The 20,205-nt window shown below is 38.7% G+C and overlaps 1 protein-coding gene across 7 annotated transcripts in view; it reads left to right on the top strand.

Annotated features, from left to right (window-relative positions):
* Positions 1-20,205, top strand: part of amot (angiomotin) — a 146,866-nt gene that overhangs the window by 106,138 nt on the left and 20,523 nt on the right. For all 7 annotated transcript variants that reach the window (XM_059651385.1, XM_059651382.1, XM_059651380.1 and 4 more), the window contains 3 exons: positions 2,688-2,832; positions 12,712-12,804; positions 18,529-18,674. In XM_059651385.1, the coding sequence (XP_059507368.1) occupies positions 2,688-2,832; positions 12,712-12,804; positions 18,529-18,674 (384 nt within the window). The remainder of the gene's footprint in view (positions 1-2,687; positions 2,833-12,711; positions 12,805-18,528; positions 18,675-20,205) is intronic.

Below are 20,205 nucleotides of genomic sequence, written 5' to 3'. Positions count from 1 at the left end.
GGTAGTGATGAGGATTAGGCAATTTATAAATGTGTGAATAATTACTGATTTAATGAGGTAAAACTGCATGATTTATCATTACAGACCTTCTAACTGCTCGATAAGCTGGATTAGCTATGTTAGACTGTTAGTTTGCAGGTTTGGTTTTGAGCCAATGGAAAGAATTCCAGTTGGCACTTCCCGTTCCACTTACAAGACTGGACAACTAGCCAGTTGTACTGTGGTTTATTGTTTTGGGTGTTAGATTATAAACTTGATCACACAAGAGTTAAATTGCTTCTGAAGTTTCATTGCCAGTCCAGTCACCTTGGGAGTCACATGCACCCCAAAGAAACCTCATCCCTTTACATTCTCCCCCTCCAAGTTGGTTGTTGGGTGACTGAAACATGTCGCTGATTCTCATTAATTGGACAAGTGTGAGATCCACTTCACAGCAGCATTGTAAACAGTAAAACCCAACCTTGACAGTCTCTTGATCACTGCATGAGTACATACCATACTCTATCAAAACTTCAGGCTTTGGAGACATGGGCCTTTAAAAGCAGCTGCCAGGCATTGAAACTGATTGACATATTAAACTTTGAGTGTAAGACCAAGGTGTTGATGCTTGGTGTATCAGTTGTTTTGGTTTATGTTGCATTATTTGGACGATTTTCTTTCATCTCTAGAATGAATACGACTTTTTCTAAACTAGATTAGAGGGGCATCTCATTTTGTGTGCTTCCCCGAACGCGCTGGCTTGAGTGCAGCAATCCACGGTGAGCACTCAGACTGTGATTAGATCTAGAGAGAATGCAGTTAACACTGGAGCAAATTGAGATGAGTTGAGAGTTTAATTTTATGTACTCCAGCCCCATGAAAACTAAATAATTTTCATCACAGCTGTGATTTTAGGAAGAGGATGATGCTCTTGAGAAAGCAATCAATAATTACTCGAGGCTGCTGTTTTCAGTAGTATTTTGCTGCTTTGATTCTTGATATCTAAGCTTGCAAATGGCACATAACATGCATAGTTCAAAACAGAGGATGTTACTGTAAAACATGTGGGATGGAAACGCAGTCCACTTCTTCCACAAATTTATGTCATTCTGTCCATAATAAATTTGGTCACTTAATTCTCTAGTAACCAAGTGGTTATGTTCCAGAATAAGCAACCGAGAGTCATACGTTCACCTGTGCCAGTGTGTGTTATGAAATTGAACTCTGTGTAATTATGATAATTTGCATTGCAACATCAGAAAAAAAAGTCTCAAGAATGAGTTCATTGTCAAAAAATATGACTGGTTCTTTACAGGTTCTTTTAAAAGGCAGGAGACCGTCACAACAACCTGTTCTGACTTCATAACAATTAGCTGTTGTAAACAACACACTGTGAGGCTGAAGTCCCTTTAATGTAATAAAATATCCCAAAACATTTCATAAGAATGATTTGGCAAAAATTGGCTGATCCACATCTGGAAGTATTAGAGGGGGGTGGGGGCATTATAAGGAAACTGTTAAAGGAGGAACGAGAGGTAGAAGGTTTTTGGAGAGGATCTTCTATATCTGTGGATCTTGACACCTGCAGGTACAGCCACCAACAGTGTCATGATTAATAACAGGGATGCACAAGACGCCAGGATTAGTGACACACAGATATCTTGGAGAGTTGTAAGAATGGAGGAAGGATAATGGAGGGTGGAACCATGGAAGTACTTGAAAATAAGAATATGGATTTAAAATTAACTTGTTGCTTAACTAGGATCTAGTTTAGATATTTTGAGCACAAAGGATGATGCGTGGACAAGAGTTAGTGTATTAGAGCATGGGCAACTGAGTTTTGGATGAAATACTAAGAACTGCCAGTGCTGGAGTCAGGGATAACAGTGTGGAGCTGGAGGAACACAGCAGACCAGGCAGCATCAGAGGAGCAGGAAAGCTGACGTTTCAGGTTGGGACCCTTCTTCAAGGTACAATGTTGGAGGCAATCCAGGAGTGTGTCCGAAAAGTGGTTCTTAAATAGTGATCTGGTCCAAAATGCAAGTTACTGGAAGTTCCTCACTGCAGTTAAGGTTGGATAGGAAACACCATGTGTATTCAAATTATTTATTTATTTAAAAATGTTGGGTTTGACTGTTTACAATGCCGTTGCTTTAAAATAATTACAGTAAAATTTTCAGAATATTTGTGTCGTGATATGTTGATAGTTGCAGCACTGACTGCTCTGACCGTTGATCTGAGGTTTTCCATATGCCTAGCTCCCAGATATTAACATACTCCTGAGAACCTTTGTTTTAATTTCTGAAAGGTGTTACAGGGCTATTATTGTCAAAGTTTTCCTACAGGAATGGAGTGTTAATGAATAATCAAATCCAGCAAGGCCAGAAATTTGAAAGCAAGTTGACAGAAATCTGATTCTTGACCCCTGGGGATTCCGTTTCAAAATTTGACTTGAGTCTAGTAATTTGCTAATGTGTGTTTGATGAGTTACTCAACATACTGCACTTTAGAAATTAGGACAGCTCCGAATTTGGCTTCAGTCCGCAGTCGTACTATCTTGAACTGGTCAAAAAATAATTGTTCCTGTTTTTGAACCAACTGCGTTATTTGTATCTGTTTCGAGCTCCTGCATGTATCATATATATGCTATGAATCTATTGCTTCAGGCACTAGTGAAGGAACTAATTGTAAATTTTCTTCTGATGTAGCTGGAGATGGAAATTGAGAGGGTTTCAGAAGCTTATGAAAACCTGGTGAAATCTTCTTCCAAGAAGGAAACCTTGGAAAAAGCCATGCGGAACAAGTTGGAAGGTGAAATCCGCAGACTTTATGACTTCAACCGAGATCTAAGAGGTAAAATGTGTCTTAATGCTTCAGTAGTTTTATATTTGGTGACTTAGTCCATCCCATGATGGCAGTGTTCTTCACTGTTGTTCACTTCACACAGAATCATAGACAAATGTCTGCCTTTCTGTGAAAAAGAGTGATGCGTTACTGAACAAGTAAGCTAATTAGCATGAAGGGAGTTTATAAAATAGGCTTAAGTTTACGAATGCTGGCTAGCAAAAAATTTTCTACTAGATAGGAAAATCTACAGCGATGATGCATTAAGCGTTCATTATGAGAACAAAGGAAAAATTTAGTTTCTATTTAGTTAAAGGTTATTGAATTATCAAATGTGTTTAATCGTCAACAGCAGGTAAGGTGGATGCAATGATACCATTTAATAGGGAATAAGACCATGGGGCTAGATATGCCACCTGGCCCATTGAGTCTGCTCACCACTCAATGAGATCATGACTGATCTGATCATCCTCAGTGCCACTTTCCTGCCTTTTCCTTCATAATTCTTGATTTTCTTATTGATTAAATACAACAAATATTTGAAAAAGAATATAAACAATTCATATTAATGGGATGGAGATGGTTATTGCCACTATTATGATATTTGGCTGAGCAAAATGGTTCTTTGCTTCCCTGCTATAAATGCTCTGGTTCTGATAATATTTCACCTTTTGAAACTGAAAGAAATGTTATGGTGGTGTCACCTGGGTCACGGAGGTTGACGAAAACCTTCTGCCTGTCTTAACATAAATGAAGGTATTGATCAGCTGCTCTGAAATCGATCTAATTTGCAGTCACAGTTCTTAGGAGCTAACTAATTGAATATTTTCCTCATTCACCTGCCTGTGCAGTTGTTCTGCTGATGTAGTGTACAATGATGATTTGTGTGTGTTTTGGGCAGGTTTCATTCCTTGAAATATCAGCCAATGTTTGAGAGTAAATAGTTAGACTTCTAACTCTGGAAAGAATATTGACACACTTTATAAATTGAGGTATTTTGTTTGCGGCCTTCCTCGTGTGTGTAGAATATCTTGAGATCTTGCACCCAAAACCTCAATGACAATAAATTTTATTATGTTAAGCTAGTGTATAAATACAGAATACAGGAGGGTTTAGTGAAACAATGTGTGAACAGCCCAACTAGGAGGAGAGGCCATACCAGAACTGGTACTGGGACTGAGCCAGTCAGGTGATCAGTGGGATAACAAAGTGTGGAGCTGGATGAACACAGCAGGCCAAGCAGCATCTTAGGAACACAAAAGCTGATATTTCAGGCCTAGAACCTTTGTGTTCATCCAGCTCCACACAGTTATCTAGGATTACCCAGCGTCTGCAGTTCTCATTATCTCGGGTGATCAGTGGGGGTGTGTTTCGGGAAGAGTGACCAGAATTCTGTAAGTTTTCTGTCCTCTGGTGGAAGTACTGAATTGGAAGAAGGCTAACTATGACAATATTAGGCAGGAACAGGGGAATGTAGATTGGGGGCTGCTGTTTGAGGGTAAATCTGCATTTATCATGTGGGAATCTTTTAAAGGCCAGTTGGTTTGAGTTCAGGACTAGAATATTCCTGTAAAAATGATGGATGAGGTTGGCAAGATTCGTGAACCTTTGACGAGAAATTGTGAGCTTACTTGTAAAGAAAAAGGAGGGATTCGTAAGGTTTAGGAAAAGCCCTTGGAAAAATATAAAGAAAGCAGGAAAGACCTTAAAGAGTTAGGAGGGCCAAAAGATACCATGAAATTTCCTTGGCGAGCAGGATTCATGAAAATGCAAAATGTTTTATACATATATAAAGATCTAGATGCTAGCAACGGAAAGGGTAGATCCATTCATAGATGAAGGAGGGAACTTGAATGGAGTTGGAGGAAGTGGGTGAGGTCCTTAATGAGTACTTTGCATTCATATTCATAAAGGAGAATGCCATGGTGGATGTTGAGTCTAGAGACGGATATGTTAATATTCTAGGGCAGGTCATTATAAAAGTGGTGGTGGTGTTGGGTGTTTTGAAAGTCATTAAGGTAGACAAACTCCTGAACGGATCTATCCCTGTATACTGAGAGAGGCAAGAGAAACTATTGATGGGGCCTTTTACAAAGTCTTTGTGTCCTCTTTTAGTCACAGGAGAGGTCCCAGAGGACTGGAGAATAGTCAATATTGTTCCTTTGTTTAAGAAGGTATAGCAGAGAAAATCCAGGAAATTTCAGGCTGGTGAGCCTTATGTCAGTGGTAGGGAAATTATTGGAGAAGATTCTTAGGGACTGGATTTACTCACATTTGGAAAAATATGGACTTATTAGTGATGCACAGCATAGCTTTGTGCGGGGAAGGATGTTTCTCCCAAATTTGATTGTTTTGCGAAGTTGAGAAAGATGATTGAGGGCAGGGCAGCAGATGTAATCTACGTGGACTTTAGCAAGGCCTTTGACAAGGTCCCTTGTGGCTGGTTTAAAAAAATAATTGACGTCACACGGGGTCTGTGGTGAGCATGTAAGATGAATACAAAACTGGATTAGTCTTCAGAGTAGCGGTGAAAGATGTTTTTTCTAACTGGAGATCCTTGACTGGTGGTGTTCCACAGGGATCAGTGCCATGTTCCCTAATGTTTGAGGCATGTGTAAATGATTTGGAGGAGCATGTAGATGGTCTGATTAATAAGACTGTGAATGAGACTGAAGATTGGGGGACTGCAGATAGTGAGGATTGCAAGAGGAGACAGCAGGATGCATTAGGCTGGAGCCTTGGGCAGAGAAGTGGCAATTGGAACATATTCTGGACAAATGTGAGGTGATGCATTTTGGAAGATCTAATGCAGGAGTGAAGTATACTATACATAGCAGAATTCGTAATAGCATCAGCATACAGAGGGATCCAAGTGTACAGGTCCACACTTCCCTGCAAGTGGAGAAGGTGGTCAAGAAGGCAGATGACATGTTCATGCTCATCTGTTGAGGCATAAATATAAATATCAGCAAGTCATGTTGCAGCCGTACAGAACTTGAGTTTGGCCTCATTTGAAATAATTTGTGCAGCTCTGGTAACCACGCCTCCAGAAGGATGTGGTTTAACAGGATGCTTTCTTTTTGGAGGGTATTAGCAATGACAACAGATTGGGCAAACTTGGTTTGTTTTCACTTGAACATCAGAGGCTGAGGGGCGACCTGATAGAAGCTTACAAAATTAGAGGCATGAATAGAATGGATACTTGGCACCATTTTCCCAGAGTAGAAATGTCAGTAACTAGGGGGCATAGGTTTAAGGTAAAAAGGGGTAAACTTTAAAGGAGATGTAAAAGGCAGGTTTTTTTCACAGGGTGGTAAGTGCCTGGAATGCATTGCCAGAAGACGTGGTCAAAGCAGATACAATAGCAACATTTTAAGAGGCAGAAGTATGAATAGGTAATGGATAGGGGGATATGGATCACCTGGAAGCAAAAGGTTTTTGGTTCAGAAGGGCATAATATGTCTTTGTGGTCTTGGTCAGCTGTTGGGCCCATTCCTGTGCTGCATTGGTCTTTGTTCTTTGTTCCACAGTGCTTTGCAGAAGTGTGCTTTGTCTCTGTATATTACAGCAGATGACTGCAAGTTGGCAAAGAGTTGGATGTTAAGGAAAGTCTTGAAGGATCGCATCATGTAGAGGCTGTAGGGTTAAGCAAGAGAATTCTAGAGCTCAGGACTGAGACAACTAGATTCATAGATTCTTGTGGTGGAGTGATTAGAATTGAAGAAGTGAGGGTGGATCAGAGTATTGTATGACTGGAGGGAATTACAGATATAGAAGGGCCAGTTTGTAGAGGCATTTGAATGAGAGTTTTAAAATTTTTGTATTACTTAACCAGGAGCATGTGTAAATCGGAAAGCACAGGGGTGATAGGTGAATGGCATTTGGTGCAAGTTACATCAGCAGATTTTGGATGATCTCCAAGTTTAGAAGATAATATGTAAGAGACCACTTGGGTGTATGATACAATAGTTAAATAATAATCAAGACACAGATAAGGATATCAGCAGAAGGGCTGAGTCAGGAGCTATGAGAGGTGATGCTAGAGATAGAAGCAGGCCACTCAGTGGTGTCTCGGAAATGTTGAAAGCTCACGTGGGGGTCACGTCGCTGTGAAGTTGCAAACAGCCTGGGTCAATCTTAGAAAGGTGCATTTGAGAAGATGAAGCTGATGATGGGGTGGATTATGTGTTGGGGATAGAAAACACTGTTTTTGGCCTTGCCAATATTTTGTTGGAGGAAATTTCTGTGTCTTCTGTAATAGATGTTGGATAAGCAGTCTGATAATTTGAAACAGTGGAGGGATAGACAGTAGGTTTTGGTGAGTGAGGTATTGACAGTGTACAAGTGAAATCCAACATTCTGCTTTCAGCTAACGAAAGGAGAGGACCAAAGCTAGATTTCTGGGAAAACCTAGAAGTAGTTATCAGGGATGGGAAGAACAGCTGTTGTTGGCTGTGAAGTAGGACAAATGGGACCCAGAGTTGAACTAATGAATAGCAAGTTTAAGATGAATGTGAGACAATAACTGTGCATAAACTGATCAACAAATGGAGTAAATCTACAGTTAGACGAGTAGGAGCATATGATGAAATGATTTTAAGCAGCAGAGTGTGGTGATGCTTAGTATTTGTTGATGGATGAACAATGATTGGTGAAATGGCCTTGCTCGTTTGCCTGCCAAAGTTCTATTTTCCCTCTCTGATTTTGCTTTATTTGCATTTGTTCTCACCCTTGCATTATATTTTCACCCAAAACCTTTTGTTCTCCTGAACTTTTTCCAGCCTTGTAGATTATTTTGCTTTCAACATTAACAAATTGCACAGACTTCAGTTTTGTTCTACAAAGATGCCTCTCAAAATGTGAAGACTGATACCATCAGAATTCAGAGTTTTCAGAAGTTGGTCACAATGTCCTATTTGGAAAGCAGCTCGAAAGGCTGCAGAGGAAGGTGGCTATGTGTGGTAGGAATGCTGCAGGTTATATGGCATGGAGACTGAAATCTTTGTCTATGAAAGGGAGGGAATGGAGACTGCAAAGAAAGTCAGAGTCCATGCAATGAGATACACATGCAAGTATTTAGGGTGGAAGAATTCACCAAAAAGCCCTGGTATATAAAAATAAATAACATTAATTGTAAGCTGTGGTTCTCATGCTTTTTCTCCCCTTTGTTTCTGTTGCTGTTTCCATTATTATTTTAATACATGAATGAGAAATATTGTAAATTAGCTGTTTTTTTAAAAAAAGAATTTCGCAAGTAGTGCTATACATTTGTTGTTTATGTCTTGCATATAGAAGTGACTCATCACTGGATGAATAGGATAGATATTTATAAAGCAAAATAAACATAATAGATGTAACAAAATTGTTTTAAAAAGCAAAGTGACATTCTGCAAAGTAGGTGAGTAGGGGAAGTGAATGAGAGTGTGCAAAGCTTGGAAATAGAGTTTCAAATGAGCTCATCAGACTGGTATTCAGTAATTTAGACAAGTGAAGACGTGTCATAAATTTTCAGGCCAGCATAAATTTCAATAAACCTGCACTTGTGATATTACAAAGGAGTATAATATTTTTGTTATTTTGTACAGTTGTTAAGTACAAGAGAATTTTATCATAAGTAGAATAATCATGGAGGGATTCTAAAGAATTTTGGTTAAAGCATTTTTCTATACAGCAACTATTTTTAAAAACTGACACCAATTGCCAATTTATAGGGCAGGAACACTATTTTGGTTTAAAATCTTCAGGAATTTGACATTTGTTCTGATATGGTAGTCTGTATTGGAGTCATATGAATTACCTATGGGTATTTATTACCATAAATACCATCAAAATCTCTTTGTTAGAATCCAGCTTGCAATTCGCTTCTAGTTATCCAAAAATATGTAATTTAAAATTTATGTTGAATTTTTCCAAGCTATACTTCTGTTGTAATTTGAGTATACCATGTCAGTCAGTATTTGAATTGACAACCATTGACCTGGTGTTTCATGGATGTGAGTTTGCTCGCTGAGCTGGAAGGTTAGTTTTCAGGTGTTTCGTCACCATTCTAGGTAACATCAGTGAGCCTCCGATGAAGGTGTTTCATCTCTGTCCAAAATAGAGGGCCAGGTCTATGGGTGCACTTATGCTAGAAAACAGCTTTGGAAGTAATTCTACCATTTATGGTTGTGACCCCCTGTTACTGTAGAAACTGCTTGTTTGTATTGCAGGGAACTATTAACAGTGGGGGACTTTCATTTTTAAACAACTGTACATCATGCTAGGATATATGCAGTTGTTTTATATCAATTACATAGGATTTCATGCAGGATGTGTGGTACAGAACCTGGCAGTTCAACCCAGCCAACCGGTGCTTTTGTTTATGCTCCACTCTGGCCTTCGTGTAAGTTCTGTCATGTAAATCTCCCAATGTAACCTTCTCCCTCAAATATTTGTCTAGCTTTCCTTTGTACTGTTTTCTGTAACTAGTCTCTGTAGTAGTAAGTTGCTGATTCCAGCCACAGTCATTGTATAGGTTCTTCTGAATTTTCAGTTGGATTTCTTGGTGACTATCTTGTGACGATAGCTTCTAATTCCACTCTTTCCAACAAGATGAATATTCTTTCTGTATCTGCTAATAATTCTAAAGCCCTTTTATTGGCAAAGACTATCTTTTCCTGATATTTATACAACCTCATTTTTGATATCACTCTTGTAAATTGTATCTGCAAAGAATAGAATTAGAATTAGCTCTATTGTCACATGTACTCACGAGTACAGTGAAAAGTTTGCAAGTCACCAAATATGATGCCATCTTAGGTACAATGGTACCTGGGCACAGATTCTTAAGTATAAATTCTTCGGGGAAAAAGTTAGAAAAGTCAAGTCCAGCACTGCAGAGTTTTTGTGCCATCATAAGTACAAAATCATAGAAATAAATGGGAAAAATAAAGAAATAAGAAGTTCGGTAGAACAGTCCTCCCAACCCAGCTGTGCCAGCTCTTGCCTTGTAGCTCTTAATGCTGGGAGTCTGCACTGAGGCTAGGAATCCGTGATGAATTCAGTCAAGGCTTAAGGATGGGAAGTGGGAAGTTAGAGGAAAGAAGAGAAAATAAAGCCTACAAAAAGAGGAAAACAAAAGAAATGAACGGAGCAGACTAACTCCAGCTGGGGAGACCTACACTATTGCCATCTTAGTGACTAGAACTTCATAAGTGACTTCAAGTGTTATCCACCCATTGTTTGGTACAGGTTTAGGATAACTTCCTTACTTTCCAATCCAATCCAATCTTTCCGAAAATAATGCCCAGAACTTGGTTTGCTTTTTTTTAAAAAGGCCTTGCCAACTTGTGGAACAACTTTTAGTAATTGGTGTAATTGTAATCTTGGATCTCTCTCTGTTTTTGTACTCAACTGTATTTGTACTTTCCACATATGAGATGACCCCCTCACTTTCGTTACCAATCATTTGCTCATTATTGAAGGTTAGATATTTTCAAACCACCTGTTTAAATATGCTCATGACATATCACTGAAGTAGATTGAACTTGAACTTTTGGCTCGAGTAGGGCACTGCCACTTTGTTCTGAGCCCTTGCATTCTGCAAGTTTATTAATTTTTTTCCCCAGTTTGTTGCAGTCTTGCTCAATCCTCCCCTGATTTTAAGTTACGTACAATTTTAGGAAGTATATTTAAGAGCCCAAAATCCAAATTTTTGGTGCTAATATTCCAGCCTGGTGATCCAGCACTAATCCATCTGGAACACCAGTTCCCACTTTCTATTACTCTAAAAACCTATCCCTCACCAATGCACCCCATTTTCTGTCTTGACAGCAATTTGTGATCCATTCTGCTGAATGTCTGATTTCACATTGTTTGACATTATTCAGTAGTCCATTATGGGTATTTTGTTGAAGGCCTTTGGAAAATCCAGATGAATTGTATTTATTGCACACCATTGTGTACTCCCTGTTAATGCTTTTAAAAAAAAAATGTCAATAAGGTTGGTCAAACAATATTTTACTTTTCAGTTTCTAAATTTTTCTTTCATTCTCTGAGGATTCTATTATTTTTCCTACATTTGAACAGCTGACTGGTCTGTAATTTCCTGATGGGTAGTGATACCTCTACATCTCCTTCCTGAATTCTTCTAATACATGTATATCCAATTCATCCAGATCAGGTGCTTTGTCCTCTCAAGTTTTATTTTGTTCAATGAACCTGTATTTTAAATACACTTGCCTCATTCTTAAAAGTGCGACTCTTAATTTTAAAGCAGTGTCCCCTAGTTCTGGACTCCTCTGTGTAGGTGAGCTTTGGGTGAGGCCGTGGCAAAGTGGCCATTTGAAAGGTTAGTTTTAACCAGTGGCAACAAACAAAGTCACAAGAGGTTGAGAAGCCTAGGAGTTGCCTGTGGATTGTTTGGTGCTCAACTTCAAGTGAAAACGAGTTTTAAAAACAACTATTTACATGAACGACCGCAGCACTGACAGGCTGTATAAATACCAGATCATAGATTTTAAAGCTTATTGTTGTGGGAACTACTTTTGTGGTAACCAATTGTAGCATTAGCACCAGAGCTGGTTTCTCAGAACTAGAATCGTAGAGATTTTCGGTACAGAAACAGACTGTTCGGCCGACTTGACAGTGCCGACCAGATATCATAAATTAGTCTGGTCCTATTTGCAGCATTTGGCCTATATCCCTCCAAGCCCTTCCTATTCCTATACCCATCCTGATGCCTTTTTAAATGTTCTAATTACACCAGCTTCCTCCACTTTTTCTCTAGCAGTTCATTCCATACATGCACCAACCTCTGCTTGAAAACTTTGCCCCTAAGGTCCCTTTTAAATCTTTGCCCTCTCACCTTAACCCTGTGTCCTCTAGTTTTCGACTCCCCCCTCCCACCCCACCCTGTGGAAAAGACCTTGACTATTCATCCCATCCACACTTCTCATGATTTTATTAACTTCTGTAAGGTCTCCCCTCATCCTTCAATGCTCCAGGAAAATAGCCCCCAGCCTGTTCAGCCTCTCCATATAGCTCAAACCTCCAACCCTGGCAATGTCCTTGCAAATCTTTTCTGAATGCTTTCAGGTTGAGCAACATCTTTTCAAGAGCTGGGATGCCAGAATTGAATGCAGTATTCCAAAAGTGGCCTAACCAATGTCCTGTACTGCTGCAGAGTGACCTCCCAACTCTGGTAATCGGTGCACTGACCAATAAAGGCAAGTGTACAAAATGCCTTCTTCATTATCATGCCTACTTGGGATTCCACTTTCAAGGAATAATGATCCTGCACTCAAGTCTCCATTTTGTTTGGCAACAGTCCCCAGGACTTTGCGTATAGGTCCTGTCCTGATTTGCCCTACCAAAATTTAGTAGCTGACATTTATCTAGATTAAACTCCATCTGTCACTCTTCAGCCCATTGGCCTAACTAATTGAGAATAGTTTTGTAATGTTGCTATGCTGCAAAATGCCACTCTCACAGTGCAGCAACTGATCCAGGCTCCTTTGACAACAGATTCCCATCTTGCAACCTATCCCCTAGAAGGACAAGAGCAGCAGATTCATGGGGACACCATAACTTGCAAATTCGCCTCCAAACCACACATTATCTTGATTTGGAACTGTATTGCTGTTGCTTCTGTCACTGGGTCAAAATCCAGAACTCCACTTCCTAAATTCATTGAGTGTCCCTCAACTTCAAGCACTCCAGTGGTTCAAGAAGGCAGCTCGCCACCATCATCTTGAGCACAATTATCGATGTGCAGTATGTGATGGCCTAGTTAGAAAGCCTGTGTCCCATGAAAAAAATATTGTTTAAAACAAACCATTCAGTTCTTCTCTATGTTCACTTGCCTACAAGATTTTCTTGTTTAATTTTCTTGCATTCTATAAATTGTAGATCGACTGGAAACTGCCAACAAACAGCTTGCTGTTAAAGAATGTGAAGGTTCTGAAGACAGCCGAAAAACTATTGCTCAGCTCATTGGGCAAAGTAAGTAGCCTTTTCTTGTTTGAATTGCGTGAAACCATTAGTTAATTCAATAACCAAGGCTACTGCTAAAGCGTGGGAACTAATGCACAATCACTCAGCGTCTGAAAGGACTCTGTTCTGACATTGTCACTGGCCTTTGAAGTCGAAAGTTGAATGTGTCGTTGCAAAGCTGAGTACATACAGTAAAAATTTTTGAGGCCATTTCTTTGATTGCCTTTTGGACCTCATTTAAATGGACATGAGTTCCTGAAGTAAAAGATTATAAAGATATATCATTGCCAATATCATACTGGCTTCCATGCTCTGCAGAACAAAATAGTAGTTGTTGATAAGTGCAACTCTGGATGTACTCCAGCTATTATTAAAATGATCAATTTTATTTTTATGGAAGGTATTCAGATAAGTTGTTCCTTTTCCTATTTTGTACTTTATTTATTTGGCTGTCCTGGTGCTTGAAGCTAAGATGGTCAGTGTTGAGCTTTTTGGTGGACTGCTGCTGTTATCTGATTGTAGCCAATCACCACAATGATGCCGAAGATTGCTCACGTACGACTATTCTCTTTGAAATTTTCTACCCTATCTTCCAGGAGGTAATACATCACTCAGTATGGATCAGATTGAAATTTCATTTGTCCCTGTTCTGTTTGCTGTGCACCATAATATTTTGACACAATAGCCCATAATGAAATTGATTGTATTGATGGTGATGGTTTTGGATGTTCATTTCAAATCCTTCAATGGTGCTCATATGGCCGCAGAGAATCGATTAACATCTTGGCAGCTGATTGTGACACACAGTTCAATCTCCAATGACTGCTGTAGTTTCTGAGAAAATTGGTACATACGCAAGCAGTATTTTGAATTTCAATTGTAATGATACCTTTGTTCTAAAGTCAATGCTTCCTGTTTTATTGATCATCACTAGAATTTTGACAAATCATATTACATGTGTGTGAAATTTTAATGCTTCATGTCCACTTGAATTGTGAACAGTATCTTTCGTAAGCTTGCAAGGAATATCAAGGTTGACATCAAGAAAAGTATAAAAAGGAAGTGAGAAACCAAAGTGAACAAAGACTCTATAGAGAATGAAGTTGGGAAGATAATAATGGGGAATCTGGAAATGACGACAGGAGTTAAATAAATACTTCAGTCTTTACAGCATCAGACACTAATAGCATTCTAAAATAACTAAATAGCCAAGAGGCAAATGGATTGAGAGGAAGTAAATACAATAACTGTCACGATAGAAAAAGTGCCGGGAAAATTAATAGGGCTGAAGACTGATAGTCACCTGATCCTGTGGATGTATCCTAGGATGTTGAAGTAAGTAGCTACAGAGAAAGTGGATACACTGGTAGTAACCTTCCAAGAATCTTCAATTCTGGAAAAGTTCCAGAGGTTTGGGAAACTGTTAATGCAACATCTTTAGTTAAAAATATTAGGAGACAAAAAATGATAACTACAGACCAGTTAGCTTAATGTCTATTAGGGAAGTGTTACAGTCTGTTGTGAAGGATGTAATAGCAGAGCATTTAGAAATACATAATATAATCAAGTAGAGACTGCATGGCTTCATGAAGGGGAAATCATGCCTGACACATTTACTTAGATTTCTTTGAGGGTGTTATAAGTAGGACAGATAAAGGGCAAGCAGTGGATGTAATATGTTTGGATTTTCAGAAGACATTATAAGGTACCACACATTTAGATTGTTTAATATGATGAGAGCCTGTGGCATTGGACATAGTGTATTAACATGGTTAGAAGATTCGTTGACTTACAGAAGAGAAACAGTTGGGGTAAGGGCGTTTTCAGGATGGCAACCTGTAACTAGTGCCACAGGATCAGTGCTGGATCCACAATGATTTGCAATATATATTAGTGACTTGGAAGAGAAAAGTCAATAGTCAATGTATTGTAGCCAAGTTTGCAGATGACTCAAAAATAGGTGGGAAGGCAAGTGGTAATGATGGCACAAAATGTCTGCAGAGGGTATAGACAAGTTAAACAGGTGGGCAAAAATCTTGGCAAATGTAATAGAACATAATGTGGGAAAATGTGAAGTTAATCAGTTTGGAGGGAAGAGCAGATGAACGGAATCATATTCAAGTGGAGAAAGGCTGCACAAAGCTATGGAACCAGAGGGATTTGAGACTCCTCGTCCAAGAATCATAATACGGTAGCGACCAAGTTCGGCAGGTAGTAAGGAGGGCAAATGGAATGTTGGACTTTATTTCGAAGGAAATGGAGTATAAAAATAGGGAGGTTTTGCTAAAACTGTCAAGGCACTAGTCAGGCCACAGCTGGAATACTGTGAACAGTTTTGCCCTCCTTATCTAAGGAATAACATATTGGTGATGGTGGCAGTCCAGAGAAGGTTCAGTAGACTGATACGAGGAATTGATAAGGAGAGGTTGAGTAGGTTGGCCTTGAAATGTAGAAGAATGGGAGACAACCTTATTGAAACATAGAAGATTCTTTGAGAAGTTGAGTAGATGCAGAAAGGCTGTTTCTGCCTTGTGGGAGGGAGTCTCGGACAGGAGGGCATAAACTCGGAGTGTAGGGTTGCACGTTTTAAGACACGTGAGGAATTTCTTCTCCAAGGTTAGCAAATCTGTGAAGTTTTTACTGCACAGGGTTGTCAACTCTGTATTGTTAAGTGTGTTCAAGGTTGAGAAAGATATTTTAATCATTGAGGGAATAGAGGGTTATGGGGAAAAGGTGGCCAGAAGAGTTGAGGATTATCAAATCACCCACAGTCTCTTTGGCAAGGCAGTTGTGATTGGCTGAATGGCCTACCTATGCTTCTGTGTCTTGTGTCCTAACATTGCAACCATGTGTTCCATTCTTCCACTTGCGTCGTGTCAGAGTATTCTGTTGAGAATGGTTTCGGGCCACTGATGCAAATAACATTGTCTGAAAAGCTCTTTGTTTTTCAATGTGCATTATAATATAAATTCATCTTGGGACAAATTTGCTTTTCTAATTTCGTATTACATTTAATAACTAGTAGCAACAGTTATCAATTTTTCGAACATATTCTAACAAATAAGCTCCTGATACCACCACCTGCTCTGGACCCTGCTGCCACTGAATATTGTTATTTTTAAATGTGTAGTTTTTACTTAAATGTTATAATCAGGTCTGTAATAAATTTGGCACAACATACTGTATTGTGTCTAAGGTTGTCTGCTCCATTCTTTAGGGGGTCATAATTTGTTCAGTTACAACTCTGGGCATCCATCATAGCTTAATTTAATCAATCCAACTGCTTTAATCACACAATAACTTCCTTGAAATAAAGGCCCCCGTGGCATTTTTTTGGGGAAAAGTTGTTTGAAACTGGCTTTGTAAATGCATTATTCTAGCAATGTGTTATCGGCCCGAGACTTATCTGTGTTAAATGTGTAAGCCTCTGAATAATCAATTCCTGATGTTGCTTTGATTTTTCATATATGAATACTGTCAGAACTTGAAGGCATTCCCACACCAACGTGGCTGGCAAGTTTAATCTTTGAATCCCCAAATGCTGTGCACTTTATTTCCAAGAGCACAATCTCTGGAATGTGCGGTGAGCTTTGATGTGCTGCAGGCACCCTGTCTCTTTGCTAAAAATGGTGTCCCAAGCTTCACTTTTTACAAGGGGAACTATTCAAGTGCACAGTTTAGTATAATACAGGCAGCCAAGTAAGGAGGCAGCAGTTGTCAGAATAATTGTAGACCAAAGAATATTTGCATATGTTTTCCCCCCTTTTTTCCTTTGTTCCTTGGTAAAAGCAGATGTGATTTTTGATAAATACAAGTGTAAACAAAAGGAAAGTAAACGCCAATGGCTGTGGCAATCTTCATGTTTTTATAGTTTTGCCAGTCCAGCGTATGGAATTGAATATCATTGTCTAATTGATGATTTTTTGATTGTGATGGGATGATATGCTAACATAATCATGCATATGTCCTACCTTGATTTCTCGGTTGTTGAGATTGAGAGCGGGCCCCAATACATGAAGGCTGCTTGGAGCAGAGTAATGAATTTGGCGATTATGTCTACTGTGGTTTGAATTTCCTTTTGGCTCCTGAGCTTGGAAAGTACCCCATGCATACCAAGCAGCTAATCAGTAGGTTTCTCACAGAATTCCCAACAAAGGCCCTTTCTTGAACTATTTTCAAAGTGTGATTTTCACAGCAGTATTTTTAACATAAAGATCATAATTTTGAAGCTGTGAAAAATCCTTGTTATTCAAAGAAAACAAAACGTTGTATTTGTATGCCATTTCTTTTGGATGGTCAGTCTTGTTAGCAGGAAGTCCGTGACACTGTAGTTTAACTAATAAAATCAGACCCACTTCATTTGCCTTTTCTTTGTTGCAGTGTTGATTTGACTTTAGAGATTCCTTTAAATGAATAAAATCACTTCTTTGTTTCTTAGTTTGGTTTTGATCATGCATCCAGCAAAGATAGCGCCATTGAAATTTCCATTGATACACATAAATCAAGTATGGTAATCTAATCAGTGGTCTTTCCAGGCTTCCGCCATACTGGAACCTCTTATCTGCTGTGCCGAGCTAAATTACCTTCCTGGAATGTTCAGTCCATGTTGAACTTAACTAAGTTTGTCAGTAGAGAAAATTATGACTTGTGATTGTGACTAGACTCTGCATCTGCAGTGTAGATGCTGAACATTGAATGATAGCCTGTTCAGCTGTATTCAGTAAAATGTCAAGTTTAAAACAACACAGATGCCCTTGAAGTTATTACATAGCAATGTTTATAAGTGCAGTTAGCAGTTGGTATTGTGGAAGGTTGAAATCAAATATTCAGAATGTTTAATTATTAACGACAGTTGCTGCACTTTAATGACCTATATGTATTAGGAATTTTAGATAGTCCCCGTTATCTCAACTGATAGGTGATATGATTCTGATTCGTGAACTTGAGGAATGACTTTGGGTTCTGCCTTGCAGTTCTTTCAAATCTGCGGTTCTTAATCTACACCATGTTTTGTGTAGTATTTTTCTATCAAAGATCATCTAATAATCAGAAAAATTGTGGTCAAATGGATATTGATAATGTAATCAGTATGCAGTCAAAAGACTGCAAGTCTATTACTGTTGCATTTCTGCTAGAGGTTATTACATTAACAGCCTATGTAAAATAAAAATTTGCACACTTCAAATTTATACGTTACACACTTACAGTATAAAAGTTAATACTAGAGAGTAGGACAAACCCCTGTTGAAGGTAGTGGAGTTATTGCTTGTTGGGGCATTATTTGAAATGAATGTAGAACCCTTGTGAATCCCATCAAGCTCCTTGTGACAGTGAATTCTAGACGTTCACAATTTGCTGTATGTTAAAACAAAACACTCTCATTATCTTTTTGGTCTAGTTCTCTTGACACTTTAAATAAGACCCTCTAAAGTTCCTGTCATTGGAAACAATTTCTCCCTACTTACACTATCTAAACTGTTCGTAATTTTAAACCCATTTATTAAATCCCCTAAATTGTCAATAACTGAAGCTTGTAATCCCTGGTATCGTTCTGGTAAAGTTCATAGGCCTTCTGTAAACTTGAGTTGGAGTTTGATCTGTGTTCTCTCTGAAGTCCATCAATGGCACTGGGCAGCTTTGCTCTTATCAAGTTCATACTGTGTGATGTACATCTCTTCTATTTTCTGGAATGCATGGTTATTTCCCCTTTCTTTGCCTATGTCAATTCACCAGATAAAGAAAATTTAAGAGAGAAGGAGAAGCTGGAAATGGAGCTCTCTGCTCTCCGTTCTACCAATGAGGATCAGAGAAGACACATTGAAATCCGGGATCAAGCTTTGAACAATACACAAGGGAAAGTGGTCAAATTGGAGGAGGAGGTAAGAACTGGAATAAATTAACGTCATATAAACTGTAATAATTTATACATTTTACTAAAATCATTTATTTTGAATACCCTCTCAGCGATTGATTTTGGATGTAAATGTGTGCAGACATGGTCTTCGTTATATGACTGAGCCACGCAGAACAGGCAGAACACGGATTTGATCTCCAAGTCTAATTCTGTCTGAATTCTTAAGTTAAGAAAGAAATATTAAGCAGGGGTCTCACTGTATGAACGTTCAATATCCCTACCCAAATAGGAATGTGAGTTGTAAGGTGACCATTCTGGTTCTGATACGATTACTTGATGGTGGCTTAATCTGCCACTATGCGCTATGACCACAGATAGAATGATCATGTAGAAGAGGTCAAGTGGCTGCTCATCTCCGAGAGCCTCTTTCTTCAACTGAGTTAATCCTGCTAGGAGTGGAGACAATTTGGAGAAAGAGGTGAGTATTGTTATTAGGGGAGTGAACTAGCCAGCCCAGATTCTGAAGTGACGATCTTGACAACTTTTGGAAGTGAAAATTGGACCAAGAAATGTTTGCTTTGCAGTGTTATTGAATGCATGTTTATTGTCTGTCCTATATTCATGTGTGTAGAAGGTGTTCCATCTGCACAAGATCACATTGGCATTATAGCAAATGCCCTTGCCTTACTGGCTGCTTTCCAGGGGGAAGATGTGGTCATAATAATTGGAGATTTGCCTCTGGGCAGTAGTTGCAGCTTTATAGGCATTGATCGAGGACAGGGAGCAGTTCCAACCCTTTAAGGGACTGGTTGGAGACTGGGGAGAGGGAAAAATGGAGCAATTTTTCTATTTCACTTGTTTGACATTATGATATAGGTTTCTTACTCCCTCAATATTTACTTTGTTTTGATTTCATTCTCTTTTAAGACTGTGTGTGTATTTTTGAATCTGGTTCAAAAATGGCAAATGCTTGAGAAACTCGACAGGTTCTTTGGAGAGAAAGTAGGATTAATATTTCAGATTCAGTGACTCTTCTTGAGACCTGAAATATTAACAGTGCCTTCACTCCACAGATTTTGTCAGATCTGCTGAGTTTCTCAAGCAATTTGTTTGTTTCAAATCTCCAGCATCCACAGTTTTTTATTATTTTATTAAATAAATCTGCCACTTTATGCATTTAGAAAATACAATTGCTTTGTATTTTTTAAGCATGTTATTTATTTTGTGTCTTGACTGCTCAGTAATTTGTTGTCATTTGTTGCAGTTCTCTCAATTTTTTAAATCCTGATGGAAGTATTCCACTTCCTGAATATAATTTAGTACAATGTTTGCCTCTTCATTGCAGTCTTGGAGTTGCTGTCTTGATTGCTCTGTTGAAAACTAGAGGCCTGAATTGGAATAATTAATGAAGAAGTCTAGTCACTGTTGTAACAGCAGTGCTTTAAGAATGCAGTTACAATTAAGTAACTTGTGGACTTTATTTAATGCATTTCGAATTCTGTTTAATCTTTGGGCAGTCTTGAAACAAATTTAATGTTTATTTCCATTTTTTTCAG

The sequence above is a fragment of the Stegostoma tigrinum genome, chromosome 15, assembly GCF_030684315.1.
Source record: "Stegostoma tigrinum isolate sSteTig4 chromosome 15, sSteTig4.hap1, whole genome shotgun sequence".
NCBI classification, from domain to species: Eukaryota; Metazoa; Chordata; class Chondrichthyes; order Orectolobiformes; family Stegostomatidae; genus Stegostoma; species Stegostoma tigrinum.
This window is presented reverse-complemented; position numbering and strand designations above follow the sequence as displayed.